The sequence below is a fragment of the Poecile atricapillus genome, chromosome 26, assembly GCF_030490865.1.
Source record: "Poecile atricapillus isolate bPoeAtr1 chromosome 26, bPoeAtr1.hap1, whole genome shotgun sequence".
NCBI lineage: Eukaryota > Metazoa > Chordata > Aves > Passeriformes > Paridae > Poecile > Poecile atricapillus.
In genome coordinates this window covers 5,351,245-5,375,864 of record NC_081274.1, presented here as the reverse complement: position 1 = coordinate 5,375,864, position 24,620 = coordinate 5,351,245, and the positions used below count along the sequence as shown (strand labels likewise).

Below are 24,620 nucleotides of genomic sequence, written 5' to 3'. Positions count from 1 at the left end.
CACTCGTGTTATTGAATCCTGACATTTAAACTGGAGTCACGGACAGGATTTCTGACAGACAGAAGGGGCTGCAGGTTTGTTGTGCAGTCTGTATTAGGGGAAGGACATCTCGCTCCAGCCACACCCAGCCCGACACTCCCAAAAGAGTGAGCGGTGTCTAGAAAGCAAGGGGGGCGACTCGAATTTCCCACAAACTGCACACACCGAGGTGAAAAGCACCCCACACTCACTTGAGGGCTCTGTCTGCACAATTTCACAAAAGATCTCTTAGTGCAAAAGGGCGGGAATGTTTTTGTTCTTGTTGTGTGTATGAATTTTGACTGCTTGGTGTAGCAGAAAGACAACCAGAATTTTAAACTGAAGGAGTGCCTCCCAAGCAGATTTGGTCTTTTCACCCATACAGGGAAGCAAAAAGCTCTGTGTGTTTGTGTATAATTTAAGTTTATACCTCCCTGTAGTGGTTTTTTCCTTTGTAAAAATGAATGAAAACAGCAGTGCAAAAGTTAAAGCTACATTTTATGCATGTTATGCTCTCTTAGCAAAACACAATGCCAGACCTTCTCCAGGAGGGAAAAGTTGGTGCTCAATAATTGGTTTAATTTGGAAAATGTGATTGACAGAGTGTGTTCATTACAACATGAAACAAAATTTAAACTGGACAAAAATAAAACTGTACTCTGCTCAGTTTTGGGAGCTTGTCTTACAGCAGCTATAGAAACCCACTGTAAGCAAACAAGTGAAGAAAAAACTACCTCCAAAACCTAGTTAAAATTTTGCAAAAACAATTGGATGAAGAAAGAAGTATGATCAATCTGTTGCAAGCAGCCCTCCATAATAAAATTCAAAAAATGCTGACTTGCTAAAAGAAACAAGAGAGGGAAACCCCTCTCATTAATCAAATTTACCCTCAAAAAGAGCTAACTTGGATAAAATTGTGGGGAACACTGCTGTCCTAGTTTGAAACCTCTAATTAAAACAGAATATAATTATATCAATGATAAAAGTCTTGATCCGCACATAACCACTAAAAATAGAAAAAAGGAAAAAAAAAAAGAAAAAAGAAAAAAAAGAGAAAAAAAAGGAAGTACGGGCGTCTGCCTCACGAGTCAGAGACAGAATACGTATTCCCAGTGTCTCTCACTAGAGGTGATGAAATTCGATTGAGGGAACTGGAATCCAGTGGGCACTGGGGACATGAAGTCTTCTTAACAGCAGGAGACAGACGTAACCCATGGTCCCTAACTCAGCACACAGCTTATTGGGCAGAGGGGCTTCACCCCTTGGAAAGGGGGGACCCTATAGCTATAGTGAGTACCCCAAACCAACTACTGAAAACATTCACAAAGCTGCCTGCTTGCAAATGATGCACAAAAGAAAATTAATGGCTGGCTATGAAACACCAATGTTGTTACCTGTGAAAACTGAAATTATGACCCCTTTCATTCAAGGCCTTCCAGAATCACTTAAACCTACAGCAATTTTCCTCCAAAAACATAGCAGCTATAACCTCTGTGGATACACTAGGTAGATTTCTTGGGAACCCGACTGCTCAACCTGGTTCCACTGATCCTGGGTTTACTCCCTTCACCACCCCCTCTCAGCCCACAGGTTCACAATTGTGTTCTCCTGCTAGGTACCATAAAATTTGGACACAGAGAAAAGTTGCAAAAGAGCTAATTAATTACAGAAGAAATTAATTACAGGACCTGTAAAAATCCCAGAAGAAAAATCAGAGAAAGCAAAGGGTGTTAGATACATTGGTTCTCTTAAGGAAAACCCAGAAAAGAGAAAACAAATCTCTAACTGCCCGTATCGGTGGTCACTAGAGATAAAGAAAGGGGTCCCCAGAAACATAATGGATGGCTTATCACTTAAAAGTTGAGTAAAGCAGTTTCTAATTGGCACTGTCCCAAGTTCATTGTATCGAATGCCCCATTGTATAACCCAGCACAGCTCCACAGGCTCTGGGCTGGGAGCCAAAGCAGTCTCCTTCTCAGCTTCTGGGAGTGGAGCCCAAACAGCTTTAGAATCAGGGAAACTGGTAACTCTGCCTCTCATGGGTGAGCAGAGAGGCAGAGGTTGGTTGTATTTAAAATGCTCACTAGAAATAACAAAACTGGAGACATACTGATTATAACAATAGTGGGTCCTAAACGTGCACCTATTGCTTCTGTAGTTAACACTCGAGCCCAAATTTCTGTGTTGACCAATAGAGACTAGTACAGGATTTGAGAGCAATAATAGAATAACTAAAGGTATTTAGCCAGTGGTAGCTAATCCCTACGCATTGTTAACATCTGTAAAAGAGAAATAGAAATGGTTTACTGGAATTGATTTAAAAGATGCCTTTTTCTGCATACCCCTTGACAAAGAAAGTAGGAAACTGTTTGCCTTTGAATGGGAAAATCCAGAAAATGGAAGGAAAACTCAGCTCACCTGAACACGACTCCCACAAGGATACAAGAACAGTCCAACCCTATTTGGAAGCCAGCTGGTGAAGGAGCTGGAGATTTGAACTGAGAATGGGCAAGTACCAAGAGAACAATACCTGCTGTTACAGTATGTTGATGATATACTGACAGCTACAGAAAACAACCTGCTTAAAGGTAACAATTGAAACTTTAAATCAGCTGGGAATGGGAGGATATAAGGTGTCTAAAGAAAAGGCACAAATTGCCCAGCAAACTGTGATTTACCTGGGGTGTGAAATCTCACAAGGGCAGTGTAAGCTGGGTACTAATCGTATTCAAGCTATTTGTGCCATTCCAGAACCCCAGAACCTACATGAGCTACAAGTTTTCCTTGGGATGACAGAGCGGTGCCACCTGTGGATCATGGACTATGGACTAATTGCAAAACCCCTGTATGAAGCCCAGAAGACACAACCGCTTACCTGGGGCAAACCACAGAAGGAGGCCTTCCTCAAACTGAAGGAGGCATTGACAACAGCTCCGGTGTTAGGATTGCCTGATCTATCCAAAGATTTTCAGCTGTTTGTGCATGAAAGATCACACCCAGCACTGGGAGCGCTGACCCAACATTTGGGAAGCTGGAAAAGGCTGGTAGGCTGCTTTTCCAAACAACTTGACAACGTGAGTGCTGGATGGCCTTCATGCCTGCGGGCAGTTCCAGCCACTGTGATGCTGATCCAAGAAGCCAGGAAACTCACGATGGGTAGACACACAGATGTCTATGTGCCACACATGGTGACCACTGTTTTAAAACAAAAGGGGGGCCATTGGCTATCTCCAAGCAGGATGATGAAATTCCAGGTAATCCTGACTGGGCAGGATGATGTCACATTAAAGACAACTAACCTTTTGAATCCAGCTTTGTTCCTAGGTACCACAACTGAAGAAGGCACAACTGTGTAGAGGTAATAGAGTACACCTATTCGGCAAGAGAAGACCTGAGAGACATCCCACTGGAGCAACCAGAGTGAGAGCTATTCACAGATGGAAGCAGCTTTGTGGAGAACGGGACCAGATACGCTGGATATGTGGTAACAACAGTCAGTACAATAGTGGAGGCAAAAGCATTATCACCAAATACATCTGCCCAGAGGGCAGAACTGGTTGCCTTAACCAGAACACTAGAATTAAGTGAAGGGAAAAGGGTAAACATATGGACTGGCTCAAAGTATGCTTTTGGAGTGGTCCATGTACACAGAGCACTGTAGAAAGAAGGAAGACTACTGTCTTCTCAAGGTATATACATTAAACATCAAGATGCAATTTTGCAATTGATAAAAGCAATACAAAAACCTGAAGAAGTAGCAATTATACACTGTAAAGCACACCAATCAAGAAACTCCAAAATTTGTGAGGAAAATTGAAAAGCAGATTGGACATCTCGACAGATTGCTCGAGAAGTGCAAACAACAATGGCATTGATACCTTTAAAAACTAATGCATCTCAATTTAATTTGCCTCCAAAACTGAAATATTCAATAGAAGATGAGAAATTGGGACATTTGCTAAATGCACAAAAGGATTCAGAAGAGTGGTATGTAACTGCACAAAGACAAATAGTGTTAACCCCCTTGATAATGAGAGAAGTTCTACAAATTAAACATAACAAATGTCATTGGGGTGCAGAAGCATTGGTGAAATTGCTAAAACAAAAATTAATCTCGGTACGGATGCTAACAATTGCAAAATTCACTCAGTGAGTAGACACAGGCACAGCTAGGAAGGATTAGGATAGGAATAGAATCAAGATAACACTTGGCAAGAACCCTCTAGTGAAGTGAAATTTAGGTGGGCCCTGGAGTCTTTGCTTGGTCCTATAGCAAACTATCAGAAGAGAGAAATGTACAAACTTACAGGTCAGGTAGATAAATTAGCAAGAGTGACCTGAGAAAGATTTAAAGAACTAAAGGTACAATTACAATTTACTACTCCTGAAAGAGCATGGAGTGTGTGAGTTTTTTTAAAGGGACGGATTGATCATTGCTGCATCCACACCCCAAATGTGACTGCAGATGTAGAATATGACATCAAACAATTGCAACAAATAGAGCACGAAGCACAGGAAGAGCAAAAGGATTTGACCACAAGTTGGTTAGGCAAAATCTTCAAAGGGTTAGGGTGGAATGTGAGTTCATGGATTAAATCTATCATTGAGAATGTGATCATCTTACTAATTGTATTCTTAGCAATTTGGTTAGTTTATAGCCTCTTAAAAGGAGAAATACAGAAGAAAACGTCCTGGAACCAGAAAATAATAAAGGCACTGATGTGAGATCCACACCCACCATCTTCTGGTTCTCCAATTTGTGACAACATCCAGGACAATGCTTACATCAATCAAGGATTCAAAGAACATCAAGTATAAACTCAGAAACAAAGGACTGTATCAAGTGAAAACATTTGCACTTATGGTGAAGTGAAAATGCTTTCAAAGGGGGGAATGATAGTAAAAGGTCTTAAAATCTTAGAAAATTCGGGGACATAGAAAGAAAGTTAGGTTTGGAAAGCCCAGGGAAAAGTAGGCCCTGGGAAATGTTAGGCCTTGTACTTGCTAAAGATCAGGTGAAACTGCACCTGTGTAATCAGTAGATGATAAATGATACAATTGTTAGATGTGATTAGATATAATTATTGTTTAAAGAACATGAGGAACAATGTTAGGGCGCTGGGGAGAATCACGAGAAATCCATGCTTGGGTAAAAACAATGCATGCAATAGAACAATGTCAGTTTAATAATTCATAGGAAAGTTGTATAATGATAGATCATAAAACACGTTCAGCCCAAAACCAAGATGGGTCAGATTTGGGTATGTGTACCCCTGACACGCAGAGCTCTTCAATAAAGCACCTTCATATAATCATTCCATGATTGTGTATTCCTGAATGCTAACACCGCCCCTCAGCCAATCAGAGCACGTGTCTCTGATGACTCATCAGTTGCCGGGCAGATCCACAGAGCCGAGAGCCCCGCGCTGGACTCGGCCTCCCAGTGCCGCGCACTTCATTCCCAGTCCCTCCCAGTGCCACCACAGTCCCGCCCTGAGGCCCCAGAGTCACTCCCACTCCTTTTTAGCCCATTCCCAGTCAATTCCGAGTTCATTCCCACTTCGCTCCCAGACCTCCACACTCTCTTCCAGTGTCCCAGTGTCCACTCTCATCTCTTTCAGTGCCACCCCAGTCCCTCCCAGTTCATTTCCAGACCCTCCCAATGCCACATCACTCCTCTCCTCTCTCATCCAGTTCCTTCCCAGCTGATCCCACTCTGTTTCTGATCTCTCCCAGTGCCCCCAGCGTGTCCATCTCGCTGGTGCCCTGGAGCTCCCAGCCCGGCCCCGGCCGCCTGCTCTGCTCCCTGATGGATTTCTCCCCTGCCCACATCCAGCTGAGCTGCTCCCAGGGCCAGCAGCAGCTCTCGGGCCACGTGCTGGCCACTGCCGTGCTCCCCAGCGGGGACTGGAGCCAGCAGCTCCTGGTGCTGCTGGAAACCGCCCCCGGCAATGCGGGCTCAGCTCCAGCTGCCAGGTGGAGCACGTCAGCCTGGAGCACCCCCTGAGCCGGCACTGGGGCACGGCCCGGCCCCCACAGCGCCGGGGGCAGCGGGGGAGGCACTGGGGGGGCCCAGAGGGGGATTGGGGTGTGCTGGGAGGAACTGGGAGGGAGTTTGAGATAGACTGGTTTAAACTGGGGAAGGGATTGAGGTGCTTAGGATGGCTGGGAAGGGGTTTGAAGGATGTTGGGGAAGGTGGGATGGGGTTCTGGGGGTGTTGATGGACACTGGGAGGGAGTTTGGGGGTGCTGGGTGTCCCTGGGAGGGATTTGAGTGAAACTGGAGGAGCTGGAAGGAGACTGGGGATTGGAAAGCAGGGATTGGGATGAGGTTGGTTGTGCTGGGAAGAGACTGGGAGGGTTCTTGATGAGTCCTGGTGGGGCTGGGAAGGGACTGGGAGAGGGTTTGGGGGTCCTGGGGCAGTGGGGGGAAATTGGGAGGGGGCTGTGGGATCCTGAGAGGAACAGGAGGGGCTCTGGTGCGTCCTGGGGAGGCTGGGAAGAGACTGGCAGTGATTTAACAAAAAAATTGCGATATTGATCCAGTATCAATATCAATCTGTAATTGGACAAAAAACCTCTCCAACAGTTTAAAGTTACAAAGTGGATGTTTAATCACAGCACTGGGCGAGTGCAGGAGTCACCCCTTAATACACACTGCGAGTTGACAAAAGCTTCCAGCGTCTATTTATTTAAAAAATCTTGAATTTCCAAAAGATGAATATATATTATTACTAATACATATTCACAATTCTAACACCTCCCATTCCCCACTTTGGATTAAAATTCACAGTAATGAGTTTAAAAAGTCATTCTGCCTACGTGATGGGTTCCCTAATTTGAGGAGGGGGTGGTTTTGGTGAGGAGGGGTCATCAAGAGATGAAGGAAAACCGCTCTTCCTCACTCTCACCTTTCTACCTTTACAATGGTTGACATTACAAATGACATTTGGTACAACTCCAGTTTCCTCCCTTGTGACGTTTAAATGGGTTTCCAGATGTAAGGTCTGTGATCTTCCTGAATCTGTTTATCAGTTTCTCTTCTCTCATTATAAGCACAGCTGAACAAACATACAGTGACAAGTAATTTTTTACCTAAGTCTAAGATTCATTATCTCAAATCCTGCTTTTCACTCAATCATTAACTCTGACTACTTCCAGCAAGGCCTATCTCTAGCTAAGATCTCCAATTTTTCTAAAATACCTGATTTTTTAAAATCAGTGACTCCAAAGGAGGTTTCAGATGGTCCTGGGTGGGCTGGGAGGGACTGGGAGGGTGCTTGGAGGGGCTTAGGGTGTCTGTGAGAAGTTTTGGGGGTCCTGACCACCGCAGACCTTCCAGGGATGCTGTCAAACGCTGCCCACAGCAAGATGCTGATGGGGATTGGAGTCTCCGTGTTGGGCTTCGTCTTCCTGGCACTGGGGCTCGGCTTCTGCCTGTGCAGGAAGGTGAGGGGGGATCCCGGGGGTGGTGTCCTCACTCCCACAGAGCGTGTGTGCTCCCCTCCAGGCCCCCCAAGCCCGGTGTCACCCCCTTTTCTCTGCCCACACAGCTCCTGAAGCAAAAGGTTCTTGAGGATATAAAGTCAACAATTCCCATTGTCATTCTGTATCCTGTTGGATTTTCATTCCCCTGTGTTCATCCAGGTGCCCACAGGGAGCCAGGAAGATGTGGAGCCTCCCAGCCAGGTGTCTTCCCAACACGGATCACCAGGACCACGGATCACCAGGGCTCCGCCCAACGGGGGTCACTGGGGATCATCCAACGCCGATCCTCCCATGGGGGATGGAGCTGGAGCAGCGCACGAAGCTCTTCCCGTACTCGGGGCACTCGCAGGGCTTCCCTTACTGGTGCCTCCGTTGGTGTCGGGACAAGTTAGAGCTCCTGGAGAAGCTCTTCCCACACTGGGGACACTCGTAGGGCCTCTCCCCAGTGTGGATGCGCTGGTGGAGGGTGAGGTGAGCGTTGTGCTTAAAGCCCTTCCCACAGTCAGGGCAGCGGAAGGGCCTCTCCTCTGTGTGAATCCGCTCATGTAGGAGGACACTGGAGCTGGTCCGAAACCTCTTCCCACACTCGGGACACTCATAGGGCCTCTCCCCAGTGTGGATGGGCTGGTGTTTTCTCAGGTCAGAGCTCCACCCAAAGCTCTTCCCACATTCCAAGCAGGTGTAGGGCCGTTCCCCCGTGTGGATCACTTGGTGTCTCATCAGGTTAGAGATGCTTCCGAAGCTCTTTCCACATTTTCCACACTCATAGGGCCGTTCCCCAGTGTGGATCATCTGGTGATTCCTCAGGCTGGAGCTGTGGCTGAAGCTCTTCCCACATTCCCCACACTCGTAGGGCTTTTCCCCAGTGTGGATCCTCTGGTGCTGGATCAGGTGGGAGCTCTTTCTGAAGCCCTTCCCACATTCCAAGCACTTGTGGGGCTTCTCCCCCAGCTCTGAGCTCTGGCTGGATCTCTGGCCATGTTCCTGGCACTGGGGGGATCTTTCCTCCTCGCAGCTCCCTGGGCTGCGTTTACAGACCCTCCTTGTGTGGAATCTCGAGGGCTTTTTCTCCTCTTTTTCCATCTAAACAGTTTGAGAAGGAAAATTCCTGGTTAGGAGGAAAAGGAGAAGAGAGCGCCTCGGGCTGAGGGTTCCTCCATGCCCAAGTTCATCTCAGAAATTCATTGGGCATCTTGTGTCTGTAACAAAGCAAAGCACCAAGATTCAGCCCAGACATCAAAACAATGATGAAAAACTACCCAAACACCAAATTCAGGCAAAACCTATCCAGAATAGAAAGATTCAGCCCCTGCAAAAAAACAAAGCACCAACATTTAGCCCAATAAAGTTCAGAAACACCAAGATTCAGCCCCATCAAAATCGTGGATCCCCTCCACAGCCACCTCCAGGGCAACACTCCTGGGACTGCACATACAGGGAGGGAGGAACCTTGTGCTGCTCCCTGTTCCTCCTCCTCCTGTGGCCCTACTCTTCCTCACACTCCACTTCCTCCTACTCTTTCTCCTCCTGCACAATCCCATCTTCTCCTCCCACGTGCATCCTTTCACCATTTTGTTCTTCAGCCCTGCTTCTCCTTCCCCTCCCCTCCTGCCCCCAGGCCCAGCACCCACTGCCGCCTCCCTCTTCCCCCCCAGTCCCACAGCATCCCACCGCAGGGGCACGGATGGAGCTGGGCCAGCTCGGCCTGGGGCAGCGCTGGGCTCTCGGCCGCTTCCGCCCGCACTCGCTCCCCACTGCAGCCGCTCCCGCCACCACAACGCGGGGGGGCCCGGCCTTGGCGCTCCCCCCTCCCACCTCCCCAAATTCCCCTCAAGGGGGGCGCCAAGGCCCGGGGGGGAGGGGCGCAGCTGGGCTCCAGCTGGGGAACGCTGGCAGCTGCGGCTCTGCCTGGACACTGATGAGTCATCAGCGCCGCGCGCTCTGATTGCCTCAGCCCTGCCTGAGCCCTGCGCCTGCACCAAGGGGGGACACCCTGCTCCAGGGGGGATGGCCCCAAAACGGGGGAACCCCAGCAAAGGAACAACAACAAAGGCTCTTTACAAACTGATCCCGTCAACCTCATTGCACATAGGGCCAGGGACGTGGACATAAGGAAGTGACAGGAGGAGCCATCAGCTGCACAAAATGTTATTAATTGATGACACAGACTGCTGCTCAGCCAAGGTCCTGATAAATTCATCAACTTCCAGAAGAACAACAAAGACTTAACACTGCCATCAATATCGTTAGCTATACAAAAGTGGGGTGCATATTAAGGGGGTATGTAGGAGGTGCACTGGGAAGTCTGTACCTCTCCAGTACTTCAGCCAATGGGGAAAGGGAGAGGGAGATGTGACCAAGAAAATTAGGATGAAAAGGAGGCGGTGTCCTCCAACAACTGGAGAAATCTCATTAGAAATGTCTCATGGCCTCACCCTTTTTTATGAATGAAATTACTTTTACAGGACTCCTCTGTCTTCCTTGTGGACAGAAACCTCTGGGGATGTCAATCTTTCCACACACCTTGGGGCTCCTCCGCAATTCCTTCCACCGTCCGGGCCGGCGGGCACTGAGTGCAGCTGAAGGTGCCTCACCCAGTTTGGGGGATCGGCTCCCTCGGCTGGCGGCGGCACCGGGGATTGATTGGGTACCCGAGAGTGAGCAGGAGACAGACGAGGGACGGATCAGGGGGGCTCTCAAGAGTCAGCAGGGAGAGAGCCCTGAAAATCTCAGCAGTGACTACAGTGGGATCTTCGGGGAGTAAACATGGCAGGGCACCCAGGGAGGGGACAAAAGGGAAAGCCAGAATGGGGTCCCAGCCAAAGGGATGAGGATCCCAAAATATCTCTCAAGGGTCCCTTGGAGCATGTGGAGGTTGTTTGCACATTCTCCCAGAGGGAATTAAGGACATGGACACCCAGGGGGGCAATAAGGGAAGGCCAGAAGGGATTTAGACAACAGGGGATGGATGGTGTTGGTGTGCTGGGAAGGGACTGGCTGAAGGGGAGTGTGCAGGAATGTGCTTAAGGCAAGAAGCAGCAGGAGGAATCTATGGGGTAAGAAAAAGGATGATGGAAAAGAAGAGGAAGAGAAAACCACTGAGGATTGGGATGTTTTTCAGAAGAGTCTTATCCTCAGAATTACCCAGCTGACTCAGATCCTTTGTATCCCAGTTTTCCAGGACAGGAAAAGAAGGAGGTGAGGATTTCAGGGGGTTTCTCTGAGCTGGGAGCGGCAGGAGCGGGCGCAGAGCTGCGGCACCGGGAGCACGGGCTGGGGGCCTGTGGGGAGCTGTGGGGCCGGGCCGGGGCTGTGGGGCAGCCGGGGCTCAGCGCCGGGCGCTGCCTGACCCCAGCACCCCCCGGGCAGGGCCGGCAGTGGCCCCCGGCCCCCAGGAGGCTGCGGGACGCCCCGGCCGCTGCCCGGCCCCGTGGAGCTGCCGGCCCTGCCCGCCGGGGGGGCCGCCTTTGGACACTGCGGCAGGACAGGGACCGGCTCTGGGATACGGGCTGGGGAGGGGAGCCTCAGCACAGCCAGCACCAGGAAGGAACAGCTCAGAAATGGGGATTAGACCTGCAAGGATCCAGATCATCTTTTAAGCATTTTGTGCTGGGGTCCCTGCAGAAAGGAAGGATTTTGCAGAAAGCTCAGCAGCTGCCACACGATGAGCACCCACAGGCACTGAGGGGGGCTGCAGCAGGGCCACAAGAAGCCCCTGCAGCACTTGCTCCCAAAGGCTCAGCAGCTGAATGCAGCAAGGGATGAGCAAAAGGCCAAGCTGAAGGCAAAGGCCATGGCACAGTTCCTACAGCCCCTGAGGGATCAAGCCCAGGGCCCAAGGGGGCCCCAGCACCCAGGGGACACCCTCGGCCACAAGCACCTGGCACAGGCATTGCCCTCCTGGCCAGGGGACAGCCCACCCAAACAGCCCCTGGCAAGGAATCAGCCTTCCAGCTGCAGGGCACAAGGACACTGCAAGCACAGACAGGAGCACCCTCAGCACCAGCAAGTCCAGCCCTTGATGGACACGGATTCTTAGCGCTCTCACAGCTCCCATTCCACCAGGGACCCACCACACTGCAGCCCTTGGGAACATCCAGGGTGGCTCTGGATCCAGAGGAGACCTTTCCTGATGGACACAGGGGCCTCTCCATCCACTCGGAATCTTACACATAAAGGAGCTAGGGAGTATTTTAATAATTAAGGCACTAAGTGGGAAGGATGAGTGGGTGTGTTTTATTCAGCCACTATTAGGAGATGTGGGGGATGGGTTTGAAATGCAGGAATTTTTACTTGCTCACAATTGTGATTGTAATTTACTGGGAAGGGATTTGATGGCTAAATGGGCAATGCAAATTAATGTTGCAAAAGGTGATACAGAGGCTGGTTCTGTTGTACCTCTGTGTCAAATGTCTGGCAGAGCCACGGCTGAAGTGAACCCACAAGTGTGGGCAGCCCCAGGGAAATTGGCAAAATTAGATATGGAGCCTCTCCAAATTTCCCTCAAGCAACCAGGACAAGAGGTGTCGAAAAGCAATCCCCTGTTCCAAGGGAGGGAAGGAAGGGCTCACAGCCTGTCTGGGAGTCCTGCTCAAGGCACGGCTTGGGGAGCCAGGGATGGCTCCCTAGAATGCTCCTATCCTGCCAAACAAGAAATCCAATGGAATCCACAGAATGCTGCAGGACCCAAGAAGAAGAAATGAGATGATGAAACCGAGGCACCCCACACTCTCAGATCCTTACACCATCCTCAACCAGGTGCCCTCCTCACACTGCTGCCATTCAGAACTTGATGCAAAAGATGCTTTCTGGGGATCTGCCCACTCCCAGAGGATGCAAACTGAATTCTGCCTTGGGCTGGCAACAAGAGGTAGAAGGGAAAATGCTCAAGACATGGACGGTCCTTCTGCAGGGATGCACGGAAGCACCGGCCTGACTGGGGCAAGCCTTGCAGGAAATATCAAAGGAATTGACCTCACCCCCAGGGACTGGCTTAATGCAGGATGTGGATGACTTGATCCAGTCAGGAGGACAAGGAGAAGAGGTAGAGGAAGCCTCTGTGAAATGGCTTCATTTTCAGGCAAAAAAGCAGCCTAGAGTACCTGGGAAAAAATGCAAACAGTGGAGAAAATAGTTAAATATTTGAGACCTATTTTAACTGAAGCTTTGTCTTGTATTGACCCTGACAGGATTCAGGGAATCTCAGAAATAATGTTTCCCTGGACAAAAAAGTACCTGCAGCAATTCTTAGGATTAACAGCGAATTGTAGGAGCTGGATTGAGGATTCTCTTTTGCAGACAACACATTTTGCCACTTCTTTAGCCCTAGATAGTCTCAATGGTATGGAGTGGACATAAGAAAGAGAACAAATCTTAAGAAAATGAAAAAAAAAAATTATTGATGCCCCAGCCATGGCTCTTGCAGACTCAGAAATCTGAATTGGAAGGGAATATTAAACAGGCCAGCCCTGAGCCTGCACTGAAGGCAACGCAGCAGCAGCCAGGGCTCCCCAGCGGGGGAAGCCCCTGGGCCTGCCCACAGATCCTCTGCTCAAATCCTCGGCCTGGCCACCCTCCTTTGCCATCTCCAGCCACTGCGGGACAATCCTTGCTCTCACTCTTGCAGCTTCAGCCCTTTCTGTGCCTGCCCTCGCCACAGCTGCTGGGGAAGGCACTGGGACAATTCCACTCTGCCTCTCAATTCCACTCACACTCTGCCCTGCCTGGGATTAGCTGCTGCCAAAATAGACCAACTTTAAAATAGCTTAAAATCTTATTTCTCTGGTAACACTAGGTTTGCCTTTGCCTTGGGGAAAGGAATTTTAAAGGGTTTTTTTTAAGGGATATTCCACCACTCAATAGAGATGAAATTAACATCTCAACAGACTGGGAATAGCCCAAAAGATTCCCCCCCAAGATAACGACCATCAACAAAACATCAACACCCAGCAGCAAACATCAACCAACAACCACCCCAGACACTGCCCCAGGCACAGCTGGAGACACCTGGTCTGGAAAAGGCTGAGCAGGAAATCCAGGAGTGCCCACCTAATTCACATCACAGGCACAGAAATCCGGGAGCAACAGGAAACCAAATCCTAACAACTCCACACCTTCAAACCAATGAACATTAAACCAAGGGATTTCTATGGGTTCAGACTGTATAAAGTTTAGGAAACATCTATTAAATTCACATGTCTTGGAATGATTTTCTCTGCACACCCAGCCAAAATGAGGAGTTAATGATTTCTGTTGCACATTCTGGCCAGACTCAAGTCATGCCTTGATTTTATACTGTTGGAGAGTTTTTATTCATCTCGCAGTTTTGGTGACAAGACTACACCATTATTATGCTTTTCTTTAATAATCCTACTTCTATATTGTTACTCAGACTGGTAGTGCTGGGCCAGGGTTGGGAGAATCAGTTTTTAGACTTAGGGCAAGAAGTAGAAAAAATCTTGATTGCTTTGGATTTTTTTGGGAATGTGTGTGCGTGGCTGTTACGATGGCAAAATTTTGGTATGCATTTTTGAATGTTCACCTTTATGCCTCAGTTTTAAAAACTAAAAGCTTTAAAGGTGACACCCTTAACTTGTAAAGAGATACTATAGTATTTTTTTCTTCAAAAATGTCACTTTTGGAGTGGCCAAATGTGAGTCATCCCATGGCCTCTGGGGAAGAGAAGCTTTGTTCCAGGCAGCCAGGAGAGGAGCTTTAGAAATGCAAATTAACACTGATGCCCCAAAGCCTGCACAATGGCCCAGGGGCTTCCTGCCTGCAGGAGGAATTTGTCTGATTCTCTCTGCCCCTCAGCCCAAGCTCTGCCTGCTTGCACAGATGGAATTTGCACAGCTAAAGGCACAGCCCATTGTGAGGATATCTGACTCTGCAGCAGAAACTGGTTGAGGTGCAAAGGAAAACAGAAAATAGGCTACGTCGTGAAAACTTCACTAAAACAAGTGGGGAGAATCATCCCTGTCCCCACTCCAACATGTGCTGTCACTGTCTATGTTATATAGGGTGTATCAGACCACTGGGGTTTATTTGCTACCACAAGTTCAGGGAAATCAGTTGGGAATCCAAGTATGTGATGATTTAATGAGAGAAAAGCTGACAACTGATGCAGCCCTGGCTGGAGGGAGCACCCAAAAATGGGGAAAAGATGAATGGCCACCAGAACAAATCCTGCAACACTATGGACCAGACCCTGGAACCCAAACAAATTGATATCAGATACCAGAGAAACCATTTATCATTTCAATGGGATAATCAGATTACAGGATGCCATTGAAATAATAACCAACCAGACAGCTCCAGCTCCTGACCTTCCTCCCAGCCAATCCACTCAGATGAGGAACACAACATTTCACCATGGGATGGGATCACATTATCTATTAGCAGAAGGAGGCAGAATTTGTGGAAAAGTAAATGATTCAAACTGCTGTTGACAAATAGATGAGAACAGATACCAAAGGAAACAAGAAAGCAGCTCATGAACCAGTCCAAATGAGGAAAGGATGGGAATGGGAAACGTTTTTGTGCTTCACCAGCAGACCATGGGTTAAAGAAATGCCAGACAGAGCTGTCCCCCTTCAAACCTACACCCCAAAAATCCTGTAACTCAGGGATTCCTCCCAGAAAAAAATCTGATAGGATCTCCCCAAATTGAGTGAAAGGGGGGATGGGACCCACAGACTGAGCAGGGGGTCTTGGAACCCCCAAATCCAAGCACGGGGGAGGGGGTTAGAGATTGGAGGGACGATTGGGAAGGGATGTGGAAGAAGAGTAGGAAAAAGAGAGGGCTGAAACCCCCAAAGCGTGGGGGAAGGTGCTGGGAAACCCAAATTGCATTGAGAGGGGTCAATGGATTGGGGAAGGATGAGAAAGGCGGAGAGAGGAGAGGGAAAGGTGGGCTTGGGATGAAAGAAATGTGGTTCCCTGTTCTGCAGCATTCGATCCCTGGAGCGATTCCCTGCGGCTTGTGGGGAGGAAGATCCGCATTGGGGGAGTCCCCAAGCACCCTGCCCATCCCAGCGTGTCCATCTCGCTGGTGCCCTCGAGCTCCCAGCCCGGCCCCGGCCGCCTGCTCTGCTCCCTGATGGATTTCTCCCCTGCCCACATCCAGCTGAGCTGCTCCCAGGGCCAGCAGCAGCTCTCGGGCCACGTGCTGGCCACTGCCGTGCTCCCCAGCGGGGACTGGAGCCAGCAGCTCCTGGTGCTGCTGGAAACCGCCCCCGGCAATGCGGGCTCAGCTCCAGCTGCCAGGTGGAGCACGTCAGCCTGGAGCACCCCCTGAGCCGGCACTGGGGCACGGCCCGGCCCCCACAGCGCCGCCAGGGGCTGCCAGGACACGGAGGGCATTTGGGGCTCCTGGGCTTAACTGGCAGCCCCTCCTTGAGAACCCCTCTCCCCCTGTCCCAGCTCCCCTCATCCCCCTCTCCCAGCGCTTTCCCACCGCCTCCCGGCCCCGCTCCGCTCACCCCAGAGCTCCTCGCCAGCAGCCGAGAGATGGAGGAGGGAGGGGAAGGAGGAGGAGGAGCGGGAGGAAGAGGAGGGGTAGAGGAGGAGCAGGAACTGCAAGAGGAGCAGCAGAGGAGGCCCCACGTGCGTCCATCGCTCTCTGGATCTGCAGCCCCTTCGCGCCGGGAGCATCGGGCCCCGCATCCCGCAGCTCACCGGGGACGGGAACCTCGCCCCGAATGTCTTGGGCCGTCCTGGCAGGATTTGTTTGAAGGGGAAGGGATATTTGGAGCTCACTCCAAGTATCTTTGGGGACCCCTGTTCCTTTTTCTGGGGCCGGGCCGGGCAGAGCGATGTTTGGATCTTGCAGGACTCCAAAGCTGACCTGAGATGCCCGGTACCGGCAGGGGGAGGGGAGCAGCGAAAAGGGGGGAGCCCCGGGAGTCCCGGAGCCTGAAATGGGGGCCTGGAGAGGGGGGACCCCGAGAGCCGGGAGGGAGGGGAGCCTGGAGAAGGGGCAGCCCGGAGAAGGGATGAGCCTGCATAGGGGGAAGCCCTGGGACACCAAAGTGGGGACCCCACAGAAGGGGAACCTCAGGGAGGGATTTTTTCCTCTCAGTCCTGATGCTTTGGAGATTTTCATGGACACAAGACACCTGATGACTTCTAGAGATGGACTTGGGCAGGAGGAACCCTGAATCCTAGGTGGTCACCCCTTGTTTTTCTCCCCAAACCAGACTTCTCATGCCCAAGCATTAGAGGAATGGAGGAGAAGGAGGCAGAGAGGAAGATGCTCTGGGACCCCCAGGCAACAACAGTCAGTACAATAGTGGAGGCAAAAGCATTATCACCAAATCCATCTGCCCAGAGGGCAGAACTGGTTGTCCTTAACCAGAACACTAGAATTAAGTGAAGGGAAAAGGGTAAACATATGGACTGGCTCAAAGTATGCTTTTGGGGTGGTGCATGTACACAGAGCACTGTGGAAAGAAAGAGGACTGCTGTCTTCTCAAGGCACACACATTAAACATCAAGATGCAGTCCTGCAATTAATAAAAGCAGTACAAAAGCCTGAGCAAGTAGCAATCATGCACTGTAAAGCTCACCAATCAGGAAGCTCCAAAATTCATGAGGGAAATCGGAAAGCAGACTGGACAGCCCGACAAGCTGCTCGAGAAGCACAAACTGCAATAGCATTGATACCTTTAAAAACTAATGTATCTCAATTCAATTTACCACCAGAACCAAAATATTCAATAGAGGATGAGAAATTGGGACGCTCACTGAATGCATAGAATTCAGAAGGGTGGTATGTGACTACACAGGGACAAGTAGTGGTACCCTCCTTGATAATGAGGGAAATTCTACAAATTAAACATAATGAATGTCATTGGAGTGCAGAGGCACTGATGAAATTGATAAAACAAAATTTAATTTCAGTATGGATGTTAAAAATCCAAAATCATTAATGTCAAAATGTGAAATTTGCTTAAAGAACAATCCTGTGGCTAGATGACAGGCACAATTAGGGAAAACCAGGAGATTATTGGCAAGTAGATTTTCTAGAATTACCAAGAACTCGAGGATACAAATATCTATTGGTAGGGGTTGACACATTTTCAGGATGGCCAGAAGCTCTTCCCTGTCGCACAAATCAAGCAAAGGAGACAGTCAAGTGGTTACTGCAAGAAATCATTCCAAGATTTGGGGTGCCTCTAGGAATATCATCAGATAGGGGCCCACATTTCACAGCCACAGTAGTGAGGGAGGTGAGTAGGTTACTGGGAATAGCTTGGCATCTCCATACACCATGGAGACCCCAAGCCAGTGGACAGGTAGAGAGGATGAATCAGACATTGAAGAGGCAGATCAGCAAAATATGCCAAGAGGCTAAATTGCAGCAGCCACAAGCTTTACCAATAGCACTGCTGAGGATTTGGATAAAGCCTAGAAGCGGGATGTCAGTCAGTCCTTATGAGATATTGGATGGGAAACCATATGAATCCCCTGAACCTAATCCAAATGTACATGTTACAGGGAAGCAAGAGGTGTAGAATTATGTTCTGTCTCTTGGAAAAGCTCGAGCTCGACTTTGGAGCACCCTTCTGTGGAACAGGCCACTGACTCTTGAGAATCCAGTTCATGACATCCCCCCGGGAGATGAAGTGTACGTTAAAAGCTGGAAGGAAGAACCATTAAAAGAAAGGTGGAATGGACCCTATCAGGTACTGTTAACTACCTTGACAGCAGTCAAAGGAGCTGGACTGGATCCCTGCATACATTACACCAGAGTGAAGAACGTTTCCCCTGCACTGTGGACTGCACAAACTGTAGGACCAACAAAGCTGCAGATAAAGCGGGTTTGATTGTTTCAAATGTCTAGGTTGCTAGTGACTGTAATGGTGATTATTTTATGGCCTTTAGGGCCATCAGTTGGAATCACTGTTACCTTGGGATGTGAAATGCAAAAGGATCAGCTGACAACTCTTCATTTTAGAATGAAGAGGGATGTGGGGGTGCAGCCAGAAACACAAGTGATAAAAGTCTCTAATACTATTCAGGCAGAAAATGGGATGATTAGATTGATTAAAGATTTTGCCAACATGCAAAACAGCAGCAAAATAACTGCCTGTCTGCCAATACCAAAGGCAGCAGGAGACCAAATAAATTAAAGAATTATAACATCAAATTTTCCTGAAATGCAAAAGAATAAAAATGAAAATGTGAGCTGTGTATTGCAAATAGATTACGAGTACCAAAATAAGACAGTGTTTGAAAATGCTGTGAAGCCAAAGTATTCATCTAGATGGGATTGTCATGAAAATGGAGGAAAGTATGAACCAAAACTAGGCTGGGATGGGGGATTAGGGAATTATGGATGGTGTTATGAGAAGATAGCAAAGGTCATTAAAGAAAAGATTCCAGTATCAAAGTGGAAGTGTGAAGGACAGGAAGGAAAAGATCGGGCTGAAGCTTGGGACAGTGCATGGTCAATGAGTGTGCTTCAGAAATTCCAATCTATGGCAGATAGCCCTTGGTGCATTAAGTGGGAAGGCTCTGAAAATGAAACAGATCCAGGGGTATGGAACACTGCAACCAGTAGTAGAATGGAGGCAGACAAAGTGAATTGGTGGGTATGGAACAAAACTTAGGACTGTACTTCTGATGATGAAGAAATAAAACAAATGCCACCACTAGTGGTAGCTCTGCAAACTGGATGTTCCTGCAGAAGAATCAAACATAAACAAGGTGAAATAAATGACAAGATAGGACAAGTGATCCAAAAGGTAATATGTAGCACAAGTACAATTCAGAGTCCAGGCCAATTTGGATGGGCAGCAAGCGATGGCACTTGGACAACACATTTGCCTGTAGGTGAAAAAGTAAAAGAGATTACTTTAGGCCTCCCCACCTTATGCCCAATTTGGAAAAGGTCCCCATTCAAGGGAGAGCATGAACTTCTGCAAATAAGAACAAGATGAGAAGTTCAGGAAAACAAAGCTGAAGATGAAGAAAGATGGCAGGAACCCTCCAGTAGTGTAAAATTTGAGTGGGCTCTGGAATCCTTGTTTGCTCCAATACCAAATTATAACAATAGAAAGATGTTGTACAAACTTACAGGTCAGGTAGAAAGAGATTGGCAAGAGTTACCAAAGAGGGATTTAGAGAGCTAAATGTACAATTACAAGCCACAACTAAAATGACCCTGCAAAACAGATTGGCTTTAGATATGTTATTGTTGAAAGAACACGGAGTATGCAGGTACCTAAAAGGACAAATGGATCACTGCTGCATCCACATCCCAAATGGAACTGCAAATGTAGAATACGACATTAATCAATTAAAACAAATAGAACATGAAGCACAGAAAGAGAGGGAAGATCTGACCACAAGTTGGGTAGATAAAATTTTTGAAGGGTTAGGATAGAATGTGAGCTCCTCGATCAAATCTATTCTTGAGAGTCTGATAATCCTACTAATTGTGTTCTTAGCAATCTGGTTAATCTGTGCAGTTCTGAAAGGAGAGATAAAGAAAAGAGTATCCTGGAACCAGAAGATAATAAAGGCGCTGACACGGGACAGAGATGCACATCCACATTTGTCATCTCCAAGTCCTCCAGAGTGTAACAACGCTTACGACAACTGTGGATTCGAAGATGAACATCAAGTATAAACTCAGAAAAAGGACTGTATATAGTGAAAGCATTACACTTATAGTAAAGTGAAATATTTTCAAAGGGGGGAAATATGTTATTATGGGGTTAAATGCTTCTGAAAATGTTTCTTAAAATCATGTGGAGGTAGGCCACAAGAATGCTTGGTATTAGGAATGGACTAGCAAGCTGAAATGTTTACGGTAATGGGAACTGGTACTTGGGGTCTCCAAGATACCATCTCCAAAGATAAGATTCGTACATGTTCGTGCAAGGATGAGTTAAGTCTCATGAAGGAATATAGATAAAATTAATGAAGATTTATTAATGAAGTAATATTGATAAGGTTGTTATAGTGATTACTGCTTCAGCTGAAATTGTAGAAATATGTGCACTTTGGACAAAGACGATGGAGCTAGATTTGGGTTGATGATACCCCTAGTTCACCCACGCTTCAATAAAGCACCTGCATATATTCAGTCTGTGATTCTGTGTGTTCCTGAACGCTAACAAAGACAGATCAAAAACTTCCAAAACACCAAAAAGCTGATATCCCCCCAAAATACAAAGATTCAGCCCCCACAAAAAAACAAAACACCAACATTCAGCCCAATAAAGCTCAGAAACTCCAAGATTCAGCCCCGTGAAAATCGTGGATCTCCCTGCCCGGGCACTCGCTGCATGGGGGGGTGAGGGGGGCAATGAGGCCGGGCCGGAGCAGGGGGTGCCTGAGAGAGGCCCCGAGCCCGGGGGAAGCCCCTGCAGAGCCATGGAAGTGGCTCCTGGCCGGACTCGGGGATCCCCCTGGCGATCCCCGCTGGAGCAGCCTGGTCCTGAGGGACTCTGGCCCCTGGCAGGGACCCCAGGCTGCAGCAGGACAAGGATTCCTGTCCCCCAGGGGGAGGCACTGACATGACCTGACTGTGACCCCCATCCCTGTGCCTCTGGGCGGGGAGGGGGACGGAGAGGGGCACAAAGTTAAGCCCGGGAAGGAGGGAGAGCTGGGGGCAAGATGGATTTCCGGAGGAATTACTTTACTTCTCATTTTCTTGCTCTGACACGTTTGAAAACAAATTCAAATAATTTTCCCAAATCAGGTGTGCTGTGCCCGTGACTAAGGATTGAACTGTCCCCACCCTCATCCAGACCCCGAGCGTTTCCTTGTGTGTTCTGCTCCCCGCCCGGGACAGGAAGGAGAGTCACAGAGTTTTGGCCTCGCTCCGGCATAGCCCTGCTCCATCCCGGACTCACCCCCAGCTCGCAGCGCCCTCAGCTCCCGGGCACCCCGAGCTCCCGGCGCTTCAGCGCAGCGGCGCTTCCTTGGCCTCCTGCCCGGGCCGGGCCCAGCGCCGGGGCCGCTCCTCAGCCCAGGCGAACGAGAAATGGCGGAGCTCAGCCCAAGGCAGGCGAGTCCGTGCCGTGTGCAGAGCCCGCCGCTGGCTGCGATTGGCTGCTTCTGCCGTCACTCGTGGCCCTGGCGCGCGCTGATTGGGCAGAGCGGGGACAAGCCCGGCCCCGCTGGCGCCCCCAGGGCGGCCGTGGGGCAGGAGAGCCGCCATTGCCGGAGCGTCTGTGCGGGCCCGGCAGCGGCGGCAGCAGCGGCCGGAGCCCGGTGAGGCGGCGGCGGAGCTCGGAGGCGGCCCCGGCCATCGCAGGTGGGAGCCGCGCTCGGTTCTGCGGGGGCTCGGGGCTCGCTGCGGGCCCGGGAGGTTGTGTAATAAATGGAATTGATTCGTGCTGACTAAATTGTAACTATTTGGAAAATTATTATTAGAAGCAACCAATGGAATCAGTGTTATAAGGCAGATGTTTCCCTTTGCAGATGTTACATGTTAAAATTGAGGTACAGGATGTAGTTTAGAAGATAAGTGATGTCTCATGACCAAAACGGCCTTGAGATGGACAAAATTAAAACCACTTTAAGCATTGGGCCTAAAAATCAGTAAATATCAGACTAATTAGTAGAGTAACCTAACACAACGCTTAGTACGCACATGCAAATCTGTAAGGTTATCCAAAGGACAATGAGGAAGAGGAGAAGCCTTCGCCAAAGACCCCCAAAAGAAGACTGAAGACCCCCTAACAACAAATGATGCATGTGCCTTGAAGGAAAATGACGTAAAATCAGAAAAATTCGAAATATGCGGAAACATACGGGAAACATTCATGAATATGTACAAGCACACAGTATATAAGGTTAGCTTGAAGTGCTTTGTTCTGTACGTGAGGTGGAGTGAGAAGCGCCCCCCGTACCCCGGTTGGTTTTGCTTATGCATTAACCATTTGTAACCACTGGCCAATTATATTCAGACACACACACAAACATATATGTATCTGAATATATCTACTAAATTCTATCTTTCTTACTAAATTGTATTCTTTTGCTAAATTGTATTATTTTATTATTTTGTATCTAATTTATTAAAGTATATTATCAATTAATTAGATTGACTGTTTGGAAATTTGAAAGTCATTTATAACAGTTTGGTGCCAAAACCTGTGAACTCCAATCTAGGGGAAGAACGGCTAATGATGGGAAGGAGCTCCCCACCAATTTTTCAAGGTGGTGCCAAGGTTAGATCGTGCTCCCTTGGAAATAGAAGTTCCACTTAGGATAAAGCATAAGCAGAAGAAGCTGGCTGTAGGAAGCGTGCAGAAGAGCTCCCGTAGAGTGCCGGCCAGAGATAAAGGTGCCTGTAAAACGTCTTGTGCACAAGAAGCGCTGGGCAAACGGAGTGTGTGAGTCCCACGGGGCTGGGCAGGGGGGAGCTGTGTGCCTGTGTGTGTGTGTGCAGTGGCTGAGACGGGGCTGGGCAGCCCGGAGCCACAAAGGGAGTGCAGACCTCCGGCCGTACCGCGTTTTCGGCTCTCCGCGAGGAGACCGGCCGGGAAAGGAGGGAAGGGAAAGAGAAGAACGAGTGAAAATCCCCGGCAGGGACGGGAGGGAGAGTCCCAATCTTAAAACCCACGGGAAAGTCCTCGGGGAGAAGGGAGCGATCTGATCGCTGAGTGAAGTGACTCAGGAGGAGAGTGATCGAGTCAGGTTCAACTTCCTTTAAAAAGAGAAAATTGTTGGGAACTTTAGTACGTAGCTAAGAGGGATTGGGAAGAGAAGTAGCCAGAAATGAGTAGTCGAAGAGGGGTAAAAGAAATTGAGAAAGAGAGGAAATTAGACAGGAAGCGAGTAGTTGGCAAAAGACGGGATAGAGCAAGAGAGTAATATTGAGGGAGGGGGGAAGTTGAAGCACGGAGTGAGTGAGGGGGATCAAGATTCTCCTGGTACCGGAGATTTCTTGCTTGGTTGCTGCCAGAGATGGGTTCAAGGGACAGTAAGTCCTTGAACCCAGGGGCTGCGAATTATAAGGGGAATTCGCAAGAGCCCGGAATATGTGAGAACCGTGAGGGGGTTTCTCAGGAAGGGAGCATTCCTCAGGACAGTCCACTGAGGATGATGTTATGATTTTGGGATACATGGGAATCCCGGAGAGGAAAAACAAGCAGAAAATGATTAATTATTGTATGTTTAAATAGACAAAGAAAATGATCCGAAAATATCATTTGAATTGGCCAAAGTTTGGATCGTTTAAAGATTGGATTTGTTAAGCTTTAAATCAGTATGTAAATTCAAAAGAACCTTTTTATCAAGAAGAGAGCGACTATGCTACCCTGCAGCTTCCCCGGGGTGGGGGGAAAGATAAATTTATTACTAAAACACAAGAAAGCGAGAGTTATCTGTTGTATCCTTTACAAACTAATAAGTAGCAGAAAAAAAAAAAAAAAAAAAAAAAGAAAAAAAAAAAAGAGGTAAAACTGTTCCTTCATCTAAAGATATTTTGCTGGAAATAGAAACAGCAGCACTACCTAAATCCCATTTAACTGAAAAGTGTGCAGTGCTGGCTGTGCCAAGTGAACTCTAACATATAACACAACTGACCATTTGTTACAACCTGGCATTAATTTGGTTTGGTTTATTATATTTAGACATTCAAAAGACAAATTCTGCCTTGCTCAGAGTCTGTGAAGCACAAACACATTTTATGAATATATAGTATCTAAATGGTGTGTTACAGTTGTGTTATGTGCATTATAAGTGTTAAAAACATGTAGCAGTTTTTTTTTTCACAGAAACTTATATTTCCGTATTTTTAAAATGTTTGTTTTCCAATATTTTGTATAGTAAATATAAATGGTTTTGACTAAATGTTTTATTTATTTAACAGCAAAAATTGTGCTAAAAGAACCCCCTGTTAATTAAAGCTTTATTAATAAATTGCTAACTGAAGTTGTGGAAAAAGTAACTTTTATTGTAGTTGGCACATCTCTGGAGCTTTAGTAGTTTAAATTAAAAGAAAAAAAAAAATAACTGACTAAGAGAGGGAGAGGTAAGACAGTGCTGTGAAATCTGTGCCATCCTTGAAACAAGCAGAGTTGAAGTGGCTCATAGGAACCTTATGAGGCCAAGGGTAGCAGTGAGACCAAACGTGTCAGTGACCAGACCCC

At 48.2% G+C, this 24,620-nt stretch overlaps 3 protein-coding genes across 3 annotated transcripts in view; 1 reads left to right on the top strand and 2 right to left on the bottom strand.

Annotated features, from left to right (window-relative positions):
- LOC131588627 (zinc finger protein 239-like) overlaps nucleotides 1-24,620 on the bottom strand; it is a 369,862-nt gene that overhangs the window by 58,915 nt on the left and 286,327 nt on the right. The gene's annotated exons all lie outside the window — the stretch shown is intronic.
- LOC131588585 (zinc finger protein 239-like) overlaps nucleotides 1-24,620 on the top strand; it is a 143,900-nt gene that overhangs the window by 98,881 nt on the left and 20,399 nt on the right. The window lies entirely within an intron of this gene.
- LOC131588460 (zinc finger protein 239-like) lies at nucleotides 7,864-8,589 on the bottom strand. Its single transcript, XM_058857331.1, has one exon. The coding sequence runs from the start codon at nucleotides 8,587-8,589 to the stop codon at nucleotides 7,864-7,866; it is 726 nt and encodes a 241-aa protein (XP_058713314.1).

What these genes read in the sequence shown, in the direction of transcription:
- LOC131588460 (XM_058857331.1), bottom strand. Translation starts at nt 8,589, where the DNA reads ATGGAAAAAGAGGAGAAAAAGCCCTCGAGATTCCACACAAGGAGGGTC.